This window comes from Ochotona princeps, chromosome 11, assembly GCF_030435755.1.
Source record: "Ochotona princeps isolate mOchPri1 chromosome 11, mOchPri1.hap1, whole genome shotgun sequence".
NCBI classification, from domain to species: domain Eukaryota; kingdom Metazoa; phylum Chordata; class Mammalia; order Lagomorpha; family Ochotonidae; genus Ochotona; species Ochotona princeps.
Window position 1 is genome coordinate 48,581,768 of NC_080842.1, and position 20,086 is coordinate 48,601,853.

A 20,086-nucleotide genomic window follows, 5' to 3' on the forward strand; every position below is an offset into this window, starting at 1 on the left:
GACAGGTACAAACCCACAGGCTAGGGGCTTGGGGACATTTTTGACAAAGGAAATGCTCTGGAGAAATATGGGGGAATGAGAGAACCGTGGAAGAAAAACAAAGCATCTGAATAAATGTGACTTTTTTCCTTGGCCCAGCCAGACCGCCCTTTCCGACTTCCCTCCTTGCGGTTCGGAAAGTACCTCTAGGCAGAAAGCCAGAACTACCCTGAGCTCATCTCATTTGTTCTCATTCTCTCAGGGACCAAGTTTCTGTGCTGCTTCTTGTCTGACGTCCAAAAACCTCTCCCACATGTATTTTGCCCAGTTTTCTAGTTGTTTAAAGCAGGAGGATAAGGCTGATCCAAGACACTCCATCATGACCGTATAATGACATTCTTTAAAATTATCACTCTCTCAGCTACGTGGAATGGATCACAGCAAAGGAGTTATTGGCAAGGAAACCAACGTGGAAGCTATTAGAAGGTCCAAGTCATAGATTACAGTGGCATGAATTTGGATGGCAGCAGTGGAAAATGGAATGTTTGGTGGTTTTTTTTTTTTTTTTTTTTTTTTTTTTTTTGAGGTTACAGATCACTTGATGCATGAGACACAGTATGGGTACAGGGGAGGGGAGGGATGGAGACTCAGGATGATGACTGTGCAGGTTGTGATGCCTTCATTGTGATGTGGCAGGCCTGAGGTCTCATGGGGTCTCATGAGTCTCATGGGGTCATGGGGTCCCCCTCCATGGGGTCCTCCTCTCCTCCCCTGCTCCCATCTTTGGCTGCCTGTTCCCAATTCCTGCCTCACAAAGGTTCAATGAGTTATTCAGCAGAAGTAGAGTCTTGGGCTGGGAAGAAAACACGGGAAACGAGAAGCTAACATCTCTTTTAAACCTTGTCAGAAGTATTATGACAGTTGCATTTTATACGAGGATTGACTTCTCAAAGCTTTTGCCTTTGTGAAGAATACAGTGGACTCTATCTTGGGTTATACCTCTAAAGCTATGAAGAAAAAGAAGACACAAACCAGTACCCAGAGATCCAAGAATGATAAAACATGAGGTCCATGCAAGGGACAACAAGAATCCAACACAGTTTTCTAAGAAAGTAACCATTCTCGTTCAGGTTTCTGCTCATTCTTTCTTCCTCATAAATTAGAATGTGTCATCTTGGATGACACACACTAAGGTATACTTTAACCTTATAAGGGTTCCACTGTGTTGGGAACAACATGGTCATCCCCTAAGCCCCAGACCATCTAGAGGGGCTGGCTCCCAGCAGTCTTATTTGTAGATCAGAACCCTACTCTGCTGCTGTATGGAACTGGCCCAGGGGGATGCACACGACCCAGACTGAGCCAATCAGATTCCTTCTCAGGGGGATTTAGAACTGGGATGTCAAGGCAATCAGCTGGTCTCAGTAACCTACAAACTTACGCCTTGGGCTACAACAGTGGGAGTTTTTCCAAGTAGAGCAAAGGAACAGAGAAGCCACTGTTGTTGCTATATTGTGCTTTCCACTCAAGTTCAAACACAAGAACCAGAACTGTCTTCATCTGTAGCCGCAAAAGAATGTATGTGAGACTGAGTAATTTATAAATGACAGAAATTTACTTCTCACCGTCCTGGAAGCTGGGAAGTCCAACATCAAGGCCCCAGTGTCCTGGAAGGACTTCTTCCTTCCTGCACAAGGTGGCAGCGAGTGGAAGGCAGGAGCGCCAGAGCAAACCTCCTGGCACGAGGCCTTTGCACGGTGGCGCTGAACAACTGGGGCAGCGGGGGAAGAGGGGAGCAGGGTGCAGCCCTTAGGTCCTGGACGCCTCGAAACGCTGCCACAGCGGGGATCACCCTCCCAGTGGATGGATTCCAGTGGACACAGGCAAATCACAGCCACGAGTGGCACTTCACTTGTACTGAACATTTACCACATGGTTTGGTTTTTAAACCGAGCATTTTATAAACATTAGTTTAACTAGTTCTCTGAATCCACCCCCCCACTTTTAGGTAAGTGCTACTTATTATCTTCTTAGGAGGCTTCTGCTAATATTTAGGGTAAAAAGATCAAATGAAAAGATGTTAATTTATTCTAAATGAAGCCAAAAACACTTTTAAGTTTGGTAAAATAGTGGATTCTTGTCCACTATAGGCATTCTATCACTTGATACAGGTTAGATTTTTTTCAAAGTAGTTCTAAATGAACCAAAGTAAATAAACAGGGCTGTTTCACATAAACTTTATGTAATTGCTAAAAGTATTAAGAATTTTACATGATTTTCCACATGCTCACACAGTCAAGCTTTCAGAAACAATTTGATTTTTAAACAGAGTATTGAACCCATTAAAGACTGTTTGCTCAATAAATTTCAGAACATTTCCATTCCTCTCCCATAACATTTTTACCTTTATATACACATTATACTGAATTTACCAATAATAAACCAAATCAGTATTGATTTGAGATATTACCTGTTAAGAAGGTTCTCTACTTCTTGAACTTCTGATAAAGGCTCCTTGTTATCAGAAAGGACACGAGTTTGGAATTTTCTATCTTGGAAATCATACAGCATCACGATGATAAGACTGTTCAAGTGGTCTGGCTACCAAGGGGAGACACACATAAAGAACGGTACACACACAACGTCTACTAGCAATAGCTCCCATTCCATTGCATTTCATAACACATCAGGAAGGAAACTGGCTTAACACAATCTGATTGGGGTAGAAAATAAGGAGGTTTACAAAATAGAAAAAAAATCAGTAAAAATCATTCGCACCATATTCATGGAAGTGAATGGACAAAGTTAGCATTAGAAGTAGAGAAGATTCTGAAGAAGTCTCTGTATTAAGCAAACTAGTTATGATTTCAATCTGAAGGCAATCTAATACCCTCAAAAATAATCATTAAACAAATTACTAGGAAGACAAACTACTTCTAAGAGTTGTGTACTTACTATTGTGGTACTGGGAAAGATATAGCTGTCTATTAACATAGTTTCCAAAATGTCTTGATCTGCGAATCAAAGGAAATACCTGTTACCCAGACACCAAAACTAAAAGAGACTAATGAAAGCTCTGGAATCAGAATACACTGTAACTTATGCTATAAATTACCTTTACTTTTTTTTCCTTAAGATTTCTCTTTCTACTTGGGATGTGGGAAAACTAGAACAACTAGTCTGGGAGCAGAGACTTCAGTTTTCACAGGGAGTCCTTCTGACAATCACTTTACAGCTCAACCACCAATCACAGCTTCAGATCAGCTCAGCTTCGATCATTGTGTCTACTTGGAGAGTGAATCATTGGATAGAAGAGCATTCTCTCTGTCTCTCCTTTTATCCGTAAATCTGCCTTTCAAATAAAAATAAATAAATCTTAAAGAAAAAAAGACACCAGGTAAGATATCTGTGCCCTGTACCTGGGTTACAGCTCTGGCTCCAGACTCCAGCTTCTGGTCTGTGTGGACCCTGGGAGGCAGTGGTGATAGTACAAGCCATTGGGTTCTTGCCCTATATGAAGCCTGTATGGAGACCCAGACTGAGTTCCTGTTTCCGGCTCTGGCCTCTGACTGTGGCAGGCATTTGGGGCTTGAACCAGTAGAGGGGAGATCTCTTTGTCTTTCTGTTCCTCTGTCAGGTACCAGTAGAGGGGAGATCTCTTTGTCTTTCTGTTCCTCTGTCAGGTAGACAAAAGTTTTAACACATACCAACTGCATACTTTATATATAATGCTACCTGGTGGTAGGTGTTCTAAGTGCTTTTCATGTATTAATTCATCTAATTTACACATCACCCCTATGAATTACTATGCCTATTTTGTAGCACACGAGGCACAGCAAGGTTTCTTTCTCTCATTGGTCCTAAAATCAGCTGCAAGAGGAATCTTAATAACTGAGTCCCTGAAACTCCCAAAGTCTCTCTGGTCATCCATCCCATTTTGAAGGAAAGATGGACAGTGTTGCTTAACTCCCCACGGGTTCTCTCTGTCTTCCACAGTTCCCTTCATGTACAGGACTGCAGAACCTTCTCTCCTGAAGGCAAATGCCCTGCTGTGCTGCAAGGTAAGTGCTGGGTCAGGAGGGAAATGCAGCACATTTACGATGAACAACTACTAACACTTCCTAAAAATCTATGAAGCAGGTACCAAGGGAAAGAAGCTGGCATCATCAAACACAAAATCATCATGCGACTTAAAAAGTACAATGGGAAAGAGGTTACTATTCTACTACCCTTTCAACCAGATGAACTCCTCTGTTTTACCCTTTCTGCTAGGTGTTTGGTGCTTTTTTGTTTGTTGCTTATTTAAGGGGGGCAGGGGGAGATAAAGAGAGAGAGAGAGAGCACACGAGAGAGCTCTTCCATCCACTTGGTTCACTCCCCACATGCCTGCAGCAGTCAAGTCTCCCACATAAAGGGCAGGGACTTAGGTACTTGAATTGCCCCATTTTCTGCCTCCCAGGATCCACATTAGCAAGACACTGGAATTGGAGGCTCAAACTCCAGGATATCCCAAGAAGCATCTTGAACGCTGTGCCAAACACTGGTCCCTCTGCTAGATTCTTTAGGTAAATCACTTATTCTCTTCTTGAGCTTTGCCCATTTTTTTTTCACTGGCAAAAAGAGAACCATTCATTTCAAAAGACATGTATATCAAATAATATAGTGTTCTGTGAACATTTTATAGCTACTCACTCAAATATAACATACTTTCATTGTCACTCAAGAGAACTGCTTTAACTTCTTATGTGACAACCAGTGCCTAAGAGGTTATTGATTTAGATCATTTTCCTAATGAATTAGCGGGCAGTCGATAATTAACACAGAAGGCCTGGAGATCACACTGCACACTGTGGACAAAGGCTTGGCTCCTGCCTGGTCCTAAGCCCTCACAGTATCCTAATGGGCAGGTCTATCTTTGCTCACATGGCGCCTTGGGGCACACAATGTCAGCCTGACAAGATGGAGATACTGAGTACGTAAGGTCAGCCACACAGTAGGTGCTTGTAGTCTAGAGACTGACTCAATGAAAACCCAAGGTGGACACTGACCACTGAACTCCACCAGGAAGCTGGGTTTTGGTCTCTCCTGGCCTCAGCCCTGTGCATCTTTACTTTGCTGCTGATTTTAATCTGCATCCTTTTGTTATGGCAAACTGTAGGCCATGATGAATCTAACAACTCTGTTGGATTCTGTGAGCCCTGGCTTGCTGTTGACCCCTGCTGGCCTTAGGAACCCCCGACTGCAATTACCAACTGCCAACAGATACAACCCAATCATGTTAGACACTGACTAGGTTTTTCACTGACTTGTTGAGATTCCAAAACTACCAGGCTAAATGCCAGGGTCAGTTCCTGGGAGTGAAACAGCACCAAATTCTATACAAACTTGGACATACAGAAGGAAGAATTAAGCCAGGAAAAAAGATCGACAATTTTAGGGACAGGTCTTTGGCTTGTTTTGTTTGGTCTTTGTTGTTCATTAATTTAGGAAATCATTTTACTAGTCTTTCTTTAACATTTAGTATTCCTTTAAACATACAGAGATCTTTGACAAAAATTGTCCACAAGTACTTTACTTGGAAAGAAGTTAAGCTTCAGAAGAACAGGCTTCTCTCTTCCTTATCAATTCTACCTTATTTAGCAAAATAAAAATTGACTGTAGGGTACTTGGCAAAGCAGGACTGTGGGAGTCTTCATTTCCAAAGGCATACGGAGTCTTTTCACTCTGTGCAAGTGAAATACACTTCTACTTGAAACAGCCTGCACACAAACGGGACATCCACGAGCAGCTGACAGTAAGGCTGAAATGCATAACACACAACTCAAACAAGTACATCTGCCCTTAGTATATGAAGAAATGTTCCTGTTATTGCCTTCTGCCTCCTCAAAAAAATATGGAAATGTGATCTTATTACCCGTTCACAAACTCCCGAAGGAAAGGGCCTGTTACCCAGGTCTTACTTAGTTTGAACAATAACCCGCCCAGCTTTACTTCCTAAACCCTCAGAGAAGAAAGCCCGAGTTTTCTCTTCTGAGCTGTAACTCCCTGACCACCAAATGTATAGTGCGGGCACACCTTTACCAGCTCTCACATGGCAAAGTGACTCAGAACAGACAGGAGATGAGCATGAAATGTACAAGGGCCTTCATGTTTTCAAAGCAAAACATCAAGCTCCTAATTATCTTGGCAAACCCACTGCAGTTAGGAAATCTAAATATATTGTATCTGAACATTCCAAAGTTAGTCAACAATTTGAAGAAATATTGTATTATCACAATATTTCTAACATATAAACAACACCATCTTGTAATTTTAACTTTTAATAAGAAGTATTTCAAGGAAACGCCAGTTTATAAAGTCCTCTGATCATGATCTATCTAATGACGATTTCCTGGATTATTAAGATCTATCAGACCAGGTTCTGCATTGTGGTGTAGTGGGTTAAGCTACTGCCAGCAAAGCCAGCATCCCATGGGGTACTGGTTCCTGTCCAGGCTGTTCTGCTTCCAGTTCAGTGCTCTGCTAATGGCTCGGGGAAGATGGCCGAAGTGTGGTCTCCTGCCCACCATGTGGGAGACCTGGGAGATTTGGGTCTGTTTCAACTCTGGCCGTTGCAGCCACTTGGGGAATGTAGCAGAAAATGAAAAAGCTCTCTCTTGCCCTCTCTCATGTGGGTATGTATCTGTAACTTACAAATAAGAAATAAATCTTAAAGAAAATCTATCAAGCCATCACAAAACCTTTTCATAAAACAGAAAATAGAATTTAGATAAAGAAAATGATAATCTACCACACTGACCACTATTACACATCAATCTAGCTAATGCATTTACAGAGAATGCCTGAAGCTTCTATAATTTATTTCAAAAGGTTAGGCTCAATGTCCCATTTTTTTTTTTTTTTTGTAGCATTAACATTGAGAACTGGCCAGTTAACATGCTGGCCCAGCCTGCAAGGACGAAGTGTAAAGATGTCCATTTGACTCACTGCGTGGCCTTTGGCTGTGGAAGCGAGGGAGAGGGAGAGGTTACGCTGCAGGAACAGGGACGGTTGCCAGGCTTAAAGGGCAAGAAGCCACGCAAGTGGGAAGAAGACAAGGACAGGCAGAGCACTTCCTTCTTGATGCAACACCTGTTCTCTGTGATGACAAATCTCTGGCTTCAGAGTTGAGCTACAAAAATATATGTTCCTGTCTAAAGAGTCAGCGGGGCATTTTCTTTCCATCTGACTCCTATGTGCCAGCCCCTGTGAGTGGCACTAAGGAAATGGCACAGGTGTTACTTTAGGAAGCCGCGTCTTACGGAGCCACGCTGCTGACACTCTCAGCGTTTCTGTGACTCGGGGAAACTACACTGAGTTCACAAAGCAGTTTATAGTCACGGCTTAGAATGAAAAGACAACTGTCCCGGGGCCTTTTGACGGGGACCTAGGAGAAAGAAATCCACACGCAGACATATATAATTATCCACCAGGCAGATTAGGAAGGGCAATTCTCAAGTTTGGAACCTCAAAATGATTGGCTATAAATGCAACGATCTCAAACGGAGCTGGCTTCCTTTTGATAACTGTTTTCCTTGTCTGCCATCTCGGTTGCCCGCCCCACCCTCCCTTGCTGGTTTTATGTCTGTGAAAGCGCATCAACTACAACACAAGCTGGAAACCCCGGGAATGAACGGAAGGACCAGGGTGAGGGAAACCTTCCAGGATGCTCCTTAGATGCTTGTTCTTGTTGCTAAGCGCTGCCTTGCTCAGGTTAGTCACTGTTGACCACAAGCAGGCACAGTGCTTGGCTCAGGGACTGCCTTTAAGATAAAGAAACCAACCAAGCAGAACAGTTCTGGGTGGAAAGAATTAGAATCACAGGATCATCCCTAATTCCTAGAAGCTTGCAGTGGACCTGGCAGGTGTTAACCTGCTGTGTGTGGGGAGCCAGGTGGAGGGAAGGAGGGGCATCGTGCATTCCAAAAATTCTCTCTGTATTATCTGCTTTTCGTGCTGCTCTTTCAAGACCACTACTCACACTTTAGGGCACTGAAGGCCAGCTCATAGGACAACTGCTGCAAGGCCTCATCCGTGGGCTCGGGTAAAGACCGCAAGGGTTCACTCCCATACTTTATGATGATTGTTTCCGGAGACTTTTCGACTCGAATGCCCTGAAAAATGTTTGCCGCAGTGACATACACGGAGTCCGGATAACCAGTTTTTTCCAGAACGCCAGCTGAGCTTTTTTCGCTGGAGGCTACCGGACCCGACAGCGCCAGGGAAGAGAGCTGGGCAGAGAGCTCCTCGCTCTCTAAGGGGATCGAAAATTCCAGGCCACTGGTGGAATTCAACATGGTTTTCCTCCTTTGACCGTCACCCACTGGAGCTCCAACTACAACTCAGATGTTCCAGGAAATGCTTTTCCTTGTGCCTTCAGCATCGTCTCTGCGAGGGGGGGAAAAGTCAATTCCCTTGGAAATAGAAAAGGAAAGGGAATAATAAAAGATTTTTTTTTAATTGGCTGGCCAACAAAAAAGGCATCCTATAAATGCGATCCGGCCAAGCACTCCAGGAAACTTGCACACACTCCAAAAGCAGGTGCAGGGGCGGAGGGGTGCCCCGACGGCCCCGCAGCCCCCCACCGGCATCCAAGCAGGCGCCCCTTGCAGCCCCTTGCACCGGCTGCCGCGTGTCCGCCCTTACCCCGAGGGCAGATGTTTTTCTGGGATTGAGGGACGGAGACGTGACATCCGCGGTACTCTGGGTACCGTAGGCTGGTGTCGCTCTCAGGCCCCCGGGCGACCCGGAGAGCGGGGCGGCGGTGGTGGCCCCTGGAAAGCCGTTTGGTTCCAATGCAGCCACTCCCACCGGCCGGGTGCAGGTCAGGGGGACCGGCCTCCGGCGCACCGTGAGCTCGGCGTCCTTTTAAAACACGAGCGAACCCCCGCACCGGCCCTGCCTGACCTCACGCGCCCGTCTTTGGCGGGAACGGCGGCGGAGAAGGGTGAGCGCGGGAGTCGAGGACGGCAAGCCGAGACCGGGGCCGCGCCGGCCTCCCTGGACGCCCGCGGTGGGCCGGTCCAGCGCCCGAGTCTCCACGGCGACCGGGAAGCGTGGAGGGGCGGGGTGGGGCGCGCGCGGCCGGCGGTTCCCGCGGGATTTGGCGCCCTTTCCTTCCGCGCGTGGGGCGACCCGGGCGGCGGCCCTGCCTCGAGGCCCGAGGGCAGGCCGCGCACGGTGGACGGCGTCGCCGGGCCCGCAGCGCCTGCTCTTGTCTTGGTTCCGAAACGCTTTTTTCCAGGTTGGTTCGGTTGTTTTCAACTTTGAAAGTGCTTGGGTGGTGGGGAATGCTGCTGAAGTTCCTGGGAAAACATAGAGATTCCCGGAATCCCCAATAGTCTTTACTTCCCAAGAGGGAGCCCCAGGAATTCACATTTTCCAGCCCGTAGTCTGGGTGATTCTGACTCAGTCGTCGCAAAGACCAGGTTTTGAAAAAGCTGGTGTAGTCAAGACTACTGGTTTGTTTTCTCAACTATGAACTTGGATTAATGGTCCCTGTTTACTTTGTACGTGAATGGTGATATTTGAACCTTCTGTCGACACACCTGCCAAGCAGAGTTTTGGTTTTTGTTGCAGGACAAAATCTGAATCTTATAAGGACAAGGAGGAACCAGGTTTCCTGGGACCAGGTCCTTGCCTGCCTTAGCTAGTCCCCACATTTCCAATCTTTTTATTGCTCCCCAATCTTGAAAGCCCCTGCTTGTGCACCTGCTGACTACAGGCATCAGCAACTTTTCCTGAAACTATTATTTGTTGGATAAATTCAGCCTTGGCCACAGAGATCCAAAATAAGCCCCTGGCTGGAACAAAACAGGAATGTATTCGTTCCCTAAATCGTGTGGGCCTCTTGGTTCTCTGCACTAGCGCCCCCCTTTGATTTTCACCTAGGAATTTGCCTGGAAAATCAAAGTCGAAAGCTGATTCAGGTGATGAACAGCCAGCCAGAAGACTTGATTGGCTTTTCTGCACACCTGAGTTTTGTTACAGGTTCTATACTTTTCTTCCAGGATGAGTACTTGCATTGAATGAGCTTTAAAAGCTGCATGGATTTATGTGTGGTTATCAATCACAATGAAAATCAAAGACTGCCTCCTTAAAAAGCGAAGAATACCAGGTAAGAAATTCCCGCATTTGATAACCTAGACACAGGGAGAGGCAGACCATAGCATCCCTAAGACATAAAGCTCATGCTGTCCTAACGTGCCGTGGATGTCCTCCTTGCCCACCACTGAGGTCTCTGTTTTTGCCCTTTGTTGGAGGAGTTATACTGCCTGGAAACCAGCTACAGGGCGTCTACTAGCTCACACAGCATTTGTGATCCTCTGCCCTTGGCCACTTGCTCTAGAACAGCATATCGCCATGTCCTGTTCCAGAAGCATAAGAGGGAGAGCAAGGCATGCCTGTGCCTCTCAAGGCCATGATGTAGAAGGTTCCCACATCTCCTGTGCTCACGTTCCATTGGCTAGAACTTGGTTACATGGCGTACCTAGCAGTGAAGGTTGTTGGGAAATGTGGCAGCTAGAGAATGAAGGAGCGGCTACCGAAGAAGGAAGGCCGATTAGATCTCGGATGGACACTAGCAGCCTCTGCTTGCAGGCCTGTGTTCCATGGCCCATTCCACTCAAGCCCACCCACTTCCATTTTCCTAGGTTGTCTTATGTGTCCTCCTGGGTGTCCCCATAACCTTGTGTGGGTGCATAACTCCACTCATTGATAACTTTTACAAGCATACAATTGCATTTTTGTTATTTGCCTGGCACCATGTGCAGCCCTGAGTGTAAAAAGTGAGTATACGGAAGTGAGCAGGAACTAACTTGTATTTTGGCAAACTTTGATTTTGTTCTATTTGTAACATGCTTGTATTTCCCCTCCTCCTGCCTTGTTTCTAACCCATATAACCCACGTACTCTAAATAGTCTTGTTAGATCTTTTCTGTGTGTTACCTGTGTTTTTGTGGCCAGGGGTGAGATTGCTGCTCTCACACATGGATATTCATAGATGGTTACAAAGATGCAAAGGTTAGTGTTTTATCATGCGTCACCCAGTACAGTCAGCAGAAAAATGAGACAATGACTGTAAAACAGAAAATATTATGGACTTGCAAAAGATCATTTGAGGAGCTTCTCTTTTTTCTTTGGCACTCAACCATATTGTAAATAAGATTTGATTAGAGAATTTCTAGCCCCAAGGTAGAGCTTAGGGCCAAAAATTATGGGTTAACGATTTCATGGTTACTATTTACTTTTAATCATGTGTCTAATAATCCTGCCTCCCTACTTCTTATTTCTGCCTTACAGCCTCAATTGTGGACATAAGGTATTGGAAAGGAAGATTAGATGAGAGATTATTAAATTTCAGTGAGCACTGTAAAAAGTTACCATAGAGATGGGTGTGTAGATTCAACTGTTGTGAGAGGAACAATAAAACACATTCTTGGTTTCAGTTATGCTTTGTAATATGAGCAGAACATTAAATCAAGGATAGCACAGAAAATTATGAGTTAGATACTCAGGAATTCTGCCAAAATAATCTAAAATGAGTGATTTTCTTTCCCTAGGAAGTGGGATATTTGAACTGTGTATCAATTAGCATTCCTTGCATTTAACCCCAAGTACCAATGCATGTTAGCCATAGGCATTCTGAAGATACTTGCTCACTGACTTCCATGTGATCTGAATATATAAAATTGTTCCCAGTCCAACTGAAGCCAGTTAGAGAAATGTAAAGACATATGAAACAAGGTATTTAAACTTACAATCCTAAACACCAGAACTGGGTTTCTAATCATGGCTACTTAGGAGTAGTATGATTAATTTTTGCTGCAGCACTTCTCATTTTTCAATGACATAACATTATAAAGTGGCTTGGGACTCTGCACACCATCAGACATCCCATTTGTGGGACGATCCTCAAGGTAGCTTAGACCAAGTGCATCAGGTACATACTGAAATGGCCCATCCATTCCCCAAAGGCACCATCTTAGACAGGCCAATGTCCTCTTCTGATGGAGGTGGCAGGGTTGGTGTGGAAGACGTATCAGTCCAGTGTCCTCCTGCACTGTCCTGGTGGAAATGCACCCCTCAGAAGCTCAACAAGAAAATCGCATGCGGATAATGCAAAGATCCCTTTGGGAAAACCCAATATATGATTGTGGGTTCTCTCACACGGGATCATGAGAATTAGCCATAACCTCCTGTGGCTTGAGGAGGTAGGAGAAACGCATCCTTTTTTTGAAGGCACCAGAACACCGAGATGGAACATAGATTCTGGGAGGGTGCTACAAGCGGAGAACCAAACTGCAGATCTGACAGTCCAGGGACAGCACTGCAGAAACTCCCCTGAGATTCAGAAGCCCAAAAAACGGGCAGCTAGGGAGGGGGTTGAGTGACTTGAGGTGCAAGGGAGTTACCTTCCCAGCCCTTGATGGTCCAATGAGGCCTAAAGGAAGCAGGATGTGGTAGAAGGGTACTTTATTCTAAGAATGAATCTCTCTATCGTTTGTCAGTTCAACCCTCCAAATGCTTGAAGGCACCAGGACTGGGCCAGACCAAAGCCGGGAGCTTGGAACTCCATCTAGGTCTCGCATGTGACGGGAACCCAGGTGCTAGGGCCACCATCACCTGCTGCTGCTTACTGTGTGCGTTAGTGGGAAGCTAGAATCAGGAGGAGCAAAGCGGGAATTGCAGCTGACAGTGTCGTGTGGGATGTGGCGTCCCTAGCAGCACATGCCCACCCCTGCAACTATTTATATAAAGCCTGTACCAGTAGACTTTTTTCCCAGAGTTGGTCATCCAAGTGGCACCTTTATGGTAGTTTTTAAATGTTTATTTTGTTTATTGCAAGGGCAGAGTTACAGAGAGAAAGACAAAAAGAGGATTGAGAATTTTCCTTCTACTGGTTCAGGGCTGGGTCCAGCCTAAGTTAGGAGCCAGGAGCTTCATCTGAGTCTCCCACGTGCAGACTGCAGGGACCCACGGCCACGATGGGCCATCCTCTGTGGCTTCCTTGAGTTCATTAGCAGGGAGCTGGATGTGGAGCAGCCAGGACTGGATTCAGTGCCCATGCGGGAAGCAGGTGTGGAAGGCGGCAGCTTAAACATTTAGGCTGCTACGTCAGCCCTGTTAATGATATTTTTTATCATGCCTGTATGATACCATTTGTATTTTTCCTCAATTTTTAAGAATTATATTTATTTGCCAGGCAGAGTTTCAGGAACAGAAGAATTGATTTGATGATAAAGGTGCATTGATGAGGTTTTAGTGCAATCTATTGTTATACTTCCTTGGATGTAGATTAATTTTTTAATTTTGGTTCATTTATTTCCATGCTAATCTTGATTATTATTTTTGCTAGCTTAGCTTAGTTTGTTCTTTTTCTAGTTCCTTAAGATAAAAAAAAGGTAGACTATTGATTTGCTATGTGTAGAAAATGATACCTGTAAATTCCTTGTAAGTACTGCTTTGGTTGAATTACCTAAGTTTGGTGTATTCTAATTTCCATTCTTAGTCATAAGGTTATCTTCTAGTTTACCTTGTGATTTCTTCTTTGGTTTAGATATGGTTTGTGTGTTGGAAGGCTGCGCCTCAGTGTGACGATGTGCAAAGGTGGTAGAGGACCCAGTGTGATTGTTCTACTGGCTAATCCTCCACTTCCAAGTGCCTGGAACCCCATGTGGATGCCAGTTCAGGTCCCAATTGCTCCACTTTCCACCCAGCTCCCTGCTTGTGGCCTGGGAAAGCAGTTGAAGAAGGCCCAAAGCCTTGGGATCAGCTCAGCTCTAGCCATTATGGCCATTTGGGAAGTGAACCAGTGGATGGAATATCTTTGTCTCTCCTTCTCTCCATAAATCTACCTTTCTAATAAATAATCTTATCATAAATAAATAATCTTTTTTAAAAAAGTGGTAGAGCATTTAAAAGGCAGGCTTTGGTAAGGTAGTTGCTGCCCTCGGGGGGATCAGTGTGATGTTGATAGGTGCTAGTGAGTACCTGTAAGAATTTAGAGCAGCCCCCTCCACCTTCTGGCTTCCAGTCTTGGCACATGAACTCTCCCTCTCGCACTGCTCTCACCATGATGCTCTATGTTTTTTCTTTATAAAGTACCCAGCTCCAATATTTGGTCACCACAGTTACTCTGTTCTGTCCGTTATTGGAAGTGGGGCATTAACGTTTCCGGCTGAGGTTGTTGGATTGTCCATTGTTCCCCTCATGCTCAGTTTTTGTCTCATGTGCTTTAGGGCTGTGTTGGTTGTATTCATGTTTATAGCCATGATGGCTTCTTAATAGATCGATCCTTTATTGTTAGAAAATGCATCCCTTTGTCTCTAAAAAAAAAAATTGTCGTTTGAAAGTTTATCTTGCCAGTTCAGCTGTTTTGGCTCTTGTTTGTGTGGTTATGATTTTCCATCTTTTTAATTTCAATATATTTTTGTATGTTCACATACAGCATATCTTTAAAAAAATAAAACTTTGTCTCAAAGGAAGAGTTATAGAAAAACAAAAGCAGAGACAAAGATTTTTCTGTCCACTCATTCACTCCCTCAGGTATCCACAATGGCAGGGCTGGGCTTGGCTGAAATTAGGGGCTTAGAGCCTCGTAGGTGTCTCATTTGGGAAGCCCAAACTCAGGCACTTGGGCCATCTTCTGCTGCTGTCCCAGGCACGTTATTAGGGAGCTGGGTGCAAGCGGAGCAGCTGGGACATCAGCCACCACTGGTATGGCATTCTGGCCTCGCAAACAGTGGCTTGACCACACATTATGTGTAGTGTTGGTCCCTACAGTATATCTTTTGTAGTCAGCATATAGTTGGATTTTTAATCCAGTCTACCAGCCTCTGCCTTTTAATTGAGATAGCTAGTCCATTTACATTTAAGATAATCAAAAGTAGGTGGGATTGGGGTGGATAGAGTGGGTAGGATAGAGTGGGTAGGTAACCCTTTTGGGTGCTTGTATCCCAGTAGTAGTGCCTGGTTCAAGTCCCAGCTTCTCTGCTTCCAGTCCAACTTTCCACTAACGCATCCATTAGGCAGCAGCAGAAGATGGCTGAAATATGTCAGTCCCTCTTATCCAGGCTCCTGGCCTCCACTTAGCCCAGCTCAAGTTGCTGCGAGCATTTGGAGACTGGCTCTTTGTCTGCCAATCTGCTTTTCAAATACAAAAAATTGTTTTAAAGATAAGTAGGATTGGGCCCGGCGGCGTGGCCTTGCAGCTAAAGTCCTTGCCTTGAACGCGCCGGGATCCCATATGGGCGCCGGTTCTAATCCCAGCAGCTCTGCTTCCCATCCATCTCCCTACTTGTGGCCTGGGAAAGCAGTCGAGGATGGCCCAAAGCCTTGGAACCCTGCACCCGCGAGGGAGATCAGGAAGAAGCTCCTGGCTCCTGGCTTCAGATTGGCTCAGCTCCTGCCATTGTGGCCACTTGGGGAGTAAATTAGTGGATGGAAGATCTTTCTGTTTCTCTTTCTGTATATTTGCCTTTCTAATAAAAATAAATAAATCTTCAAAATATACATATATATTTGTAAGTATATATATATATATATTTATTTATTTATTTATATTTATGTGTTTGAAAGAGTTACAGAGAGGTGGTGGGAGAGAATCTTCTATCTGCTGGTTCACTCCCCAGATGGCCGCAATAGCCCAAGCTGGGCCAGGCTGAAGCCAGAGGATTAATCCAGATCTCCCATGTGGGTACAGAGGCCCAAGCATTTGTGCCATCTTCCATTGCTTTCTGAGGCCATTAAGAAAGATCTGGTTGAGAAATGGAGCACCTGGCACACACCGACACTCGTATGGGGTATATGTGGCCTACTACCTACACTGCAATGCCAGTCCAAAGGAAAATGGTTTTTAAAAATGAAAGTATATTTGGGCTCGGCAGTGTGGCCTAGTGGCTAAGGTCCTCGCCTTGATCCCATATGGCTGCTGGTTCTAATCCCGGCAGCTCCACTTCCTCTCTGTCTCTCCTCCTCTCAGTATATCTGACTTTGTAATAAAAATAAAATAAATCTTTAATAAAAAAAAAAAAAATGAAAGTATATTTGCATTTTATGAATTAATAGAAATATTGGAAGTACAACTAAATTGTTCAGCATTTATGGACAATGGCTTTTGGGTTTTTTGCTGGAGTCAACTGGATTGTCTTTGGAAGCACTCTAGCATTGACAAGAGGGTTGGCAAAATTGTGGCACATCTAAAACTTTTCTTGGGGAGTATTGATGGGGTGTATTTAGAGACCTAAATGAAATATAAAAATATTCTACGTATAAATTTCATTTTCTGCATAAAGAGAATTAAGGTCTAGTTTTTATATGAAGGTCCATGCCTTAATACTTAACCTATATGGTCAAAAAGGTGTGGAATTTCTTTGCGAAATATCAGGTTTGCGTTACACTGAAATATGTGTGTTGTGTTAGCTTTTAAATGCTTGAGCAAATAAAAAATAAAAATATTAATTTTTCATTTTAAAATTAAGAATCAAAATGGGACACAAAAAGGTGAAAGGGATTTTAAATGCATATTTATACATTTTTACTACATTATAAATTCCCATTCTCTCCAAAAAAACTAAATCTAATTATATCTGACTAGCCAAACACTCAGAACAACAAAAACCTTGCCACTGGGTTTCAATATGCTGTTTTATCCTTAACTAGATTTGGAGGGCCATCTGCTGGCTGATTGATGATCTGTGTTTGATTTTTAAAAAACAGACCTGCAGGTAGGATTACTGCCAGGAAGCTTAGAAGCAGTCTAGTTACATTTTAGTTTCAAATAAATATCAAATAATGTTTATTGTTTAAGCGTGTCAGTAAGTGAAGTGCTTCGTTTACATTCCAGTATTATCTTACGTTTTGAATTGTACTTGTTTGAGTGACTCAGGAAAGATTTTGTTGAAGTTCATGATTATTAGGATTGCTATGAGGAATCTTCAGAATGCTCTTGAAAATGTGTATTATGACAAATCTAGGCATAGATTTACAAAATGTTTTGCACCAAAATAAATTCTTTTAATTCCATTTCCATGAAATTTTCGATGTTGCTCATAAGTCACACTGACTGCTTCCAGCATGAAGTGGGTGCCGTCCCTCAGTTGGCCATTCATCTGACTCCCAGCTGTTCTTTCTTTTGCTTCTTCCTCTCCTGCCCTCCTCTCCTTCCTTCCCTCCCTCCTTCCTTCTTGCTGTCTATTCTGAACTGAATTCTCCTGCCTGCCATGTACATTTTCCTGATGAGTGAAGAACTAAAAGAGAATTCATTGTATTCTCTGTACCGTGATTGTACATTCTAAATGTATTTTTTAAATAATAATAATAATAACCAAGGAGGGACATAGGAATGATGGGATAGCTGAGTAAGCCACCGCTTGGGATTGTGTCCCACCGCTGGCTATCCAGCTCCCTGCTGATGCAGCCGGAAGGCAGCCGGTGAAGACCCGAGGACTCAGGTAGATCTAGGTGCAGTTCCTGGCTTCAGCCCCGCCCCACCCTGCCCCCAGGTGTTATAGCCATTCAGTGAGTGAACTAGTAGATGAAGGATCTCTCTCTCTGTCAAAAATAAGACCAACGGAAAAAAATGTAAAAGGAAATTCAGTGAAGGTTTTCCCACCCTCTGTCTTTCAAGCACCCCCCGCCCCTGAGTTCCTGGGTTCAGGGGCTGTCAGCATACTCTGTAGGATCTTAGGTGATCCTAGCAAAGGACTTTGTTTTAAAGGGAGAGGCCACAACAGGGGGATGAAAGTGTGATAGATAATTATGAATGGCAATTCTTTCCCAATAGCTGTGGTTTTTATTGGCTTCAGTTATTTTGACAACAGGGTAAATGAGAAAATAAATTCTTTCAATTCTTGATTTTATCAATGATTTCCTATGGTTGCAAAATCAAATTAATTGAAAGTTTGTATTATAAAATATCACAAGGTGGAGATGTTGTTCCATGAAGGTGACTGTTGAGATGGATGGGGAAAATTTTGTCGTCCCTTGGCCATCTTTGTTTTCCTTCCTATCTTGTGCTCTGTCTTTGGACATTCAAGTTAGAAAGAAGCAGCCAAAGGGCCTGTGTTTAAATCCCAGGTTTGTGCCCTTAGACCTGCAACTCTGAATTAAGTTAACTTTTGTAGGTTGATGGTCATTGGAAGTCGAGTTTATGCCCTTGTCTTGAAGATTAGATGATAATAATATTTGAAACTATGATGTCAACCCCCACTCCCCGTCCCTGCCCAGAGCTTGGCGGAACACAGCCGCGGTTGTACAAGTTGTATGTGTTACTGTGATGGAGAGTACACACCGTGGGAATCGTGAGGATGTGAGAAAGGGCACGGTACTGGATTGGATGCTTTGCCAGAGGTTCAGGGCAGCAGGAGTTCTGGAGTGAATACAGTCAGAATGCAGGAGCCATCTCTGAGTATCTCAGTGTGTGTTTATGGGGAAAGCAGACTACAGTGAGGATCCAGGGACTCACCCTGTGAGAGAGGAGCTGTTTGGGAAGCTGTGGGTTATATACTTAAAGTGTTTGTGTCTGGGCTTAAATGAAAATCTGAAATGATCTGGTTTTGTTTCACTTCCTCAATGTCCCAGAGCCACATTGACTGGTTTTGCTAATCGGTGAGGTTGTTTACCTCGTGGGGCTAACAGTGAGCTCCAGGCCAGCTCCTGAACAAACCAACACAGGCCCACCTGTTGGTTTGTCTCATCCCTAGTTGTCAGAGGCTGTACTCTTCTGCCTCAGAAAGCATCTGGCTCATAGTAGATGCCTGATAAAGCCTGGTTACAGATGAACCAAAATAGACATCCACACCCGCAGACTACATATTCTGCAGCCCGTGTATCACTCTTTAGGCTAGATCTCATGCTGGCCCACAAGCAAGTCTCAAGGAGTTAAAAAACTAGCATTCATGTCATGTATCTTCTCAGACCACAATGGACTGAAACTGGAAATCAATAGGAGAAACTTTGGAGATTTTAAGAATACATGAAAACTACTTGAGCACATATCTCAGAGCATGCCCCACATACGGGACTTGGGGTGGGCGGGAAACCGGGTGGGGCTTCTCCCTCAATATCCCCTTTTACCTCAGATACATGATGGAAACAATATGGACATAATAGCATTGCCCACCTCCCTATCCCCCTGAACCTTTTTTTTTTTTTTTTCCTTCTCTTTCTTGATTTTCCTTCAACTATAGTTAACTATGTAAAGATTGTCAACAACAATACAATAAAATGGATTATATAAAAAAAAAAAAGAATACATGAAAACTAAACAATGCAATATTAAAGAAATAAGATTGAAAGTTAACAGTTTCTTAAAACAAATGAAATTGGTGGCAAAACATACCAGAACATACGGGACACAGCAGAAGCAGCAGTAAGAGGCAAATCGTAGTAAAGAACACCTGCTCTCTAAATAAATAAGAAGAAAATAATTTAGTTAAACTTCCTGACAAAGCAACTCAAAGAACTAGAAAAGCAAGAACATATTGACCCAAAGATTGGGGAAGAAATAAGAATAAGCAAGAAATTAAGAAGACACATGAAAGTAAAACAGTTGGCTTTTTGAAGTGATAAACACAATTGACAGACCCTTAGACTAACCAGAAATAAGAGATGATCCATATAAAAACAGAGATGAATGAGAAGGTGTTACAGCCGATGCCACAGAAACCCACAGGGTCATCACTAGAGACTGTTAAGGACAACGGTATCCTCACAGGTTGGAAAACCTAACAGAAACATACATTTCTGGACATATGTTACATACCAAAACTGGAGCATGAAAGCAGAAATCCTTAGCAGACTAATAATGTGTAATAAGAGGGATTCAGTAATAAAGACTCTTAACATATACTATAGTAATGACATAAGGGAACTCAGTGAGAGGGGAGGGAGTTAGGGAGGGGATAAGGTAAATCCCAGGGCCTATGGAACTATATCATAAAATGATAATAATAAAAAGAAGTACAGTTTAAAAGAAAAAAAAGACTCCCAACAAAGAAAAATCTAAGATGAAATGGCTTCATGCTGGATTCTGGCATGCTTTTAAAGAACTCACAGCAGTTCTCAAA

At 43.7% G+C, this 20,086-nt stretch overlaps 1 protein-coding gene and 1 long non-coding RNA gene across 3 annotated transcripts in view; one reads left to right on the top strand and one right to left on the bottom strand.

Moving 5' to 3' along the window:
- NSUN7 (NOP2/Sun RNA methyltransferase family member 7) overlaps positions 1-8,760 on the bottom strand; it is a 30,394-nt gene extending 21,634 nt beyond the window's left edge. For both annotated transcript variants that reach the window (XM_004579136.2, XM_058670430.1), the window contains exons 1-4: positions 8,665-8,760; positions 8,000-8,406; positions 2,935-2,993; positions 2,450-2,580 (exon numbers count right to left, since the gene is read on the bottom strand). In XM_004579136.2, coding sequence (XP_004579193.2) covers positions 2,450-2,580; positions 2,935-2,993; positions 8,000-8,315 — 506 coding nt within the window. In that variant the 5' untranslated portion in view covers positions 8,316-8,406; positions 8,665-8,760. The remainder of the gene's footprint in view (positions 1-2,449; positions 2,581-2,934; positions 2,994-7,999; positions 8,407-8,664) is intronic.
- A 19-nt stretch (positions 8,761-8,779) lies between these two features.
- The window catches only part of LOC131481445 (uncharacterized), a 59,137-nt gene continuing 47,830 nt past the window's right edge, over positions 8,780-20,086 (top strand). Inside the window, exons 1-2 of the long non-coding RNA XR_009246339.1 lie at positions 8,780-9,262; positions 10,029-10,135. This is a non-coding gene — a long non-coding RNA (uncharacterized LOC131481445). The remainder of the gene's footprint in view (positions 9,263-10,028; positions 10,136-20,086) is intronic.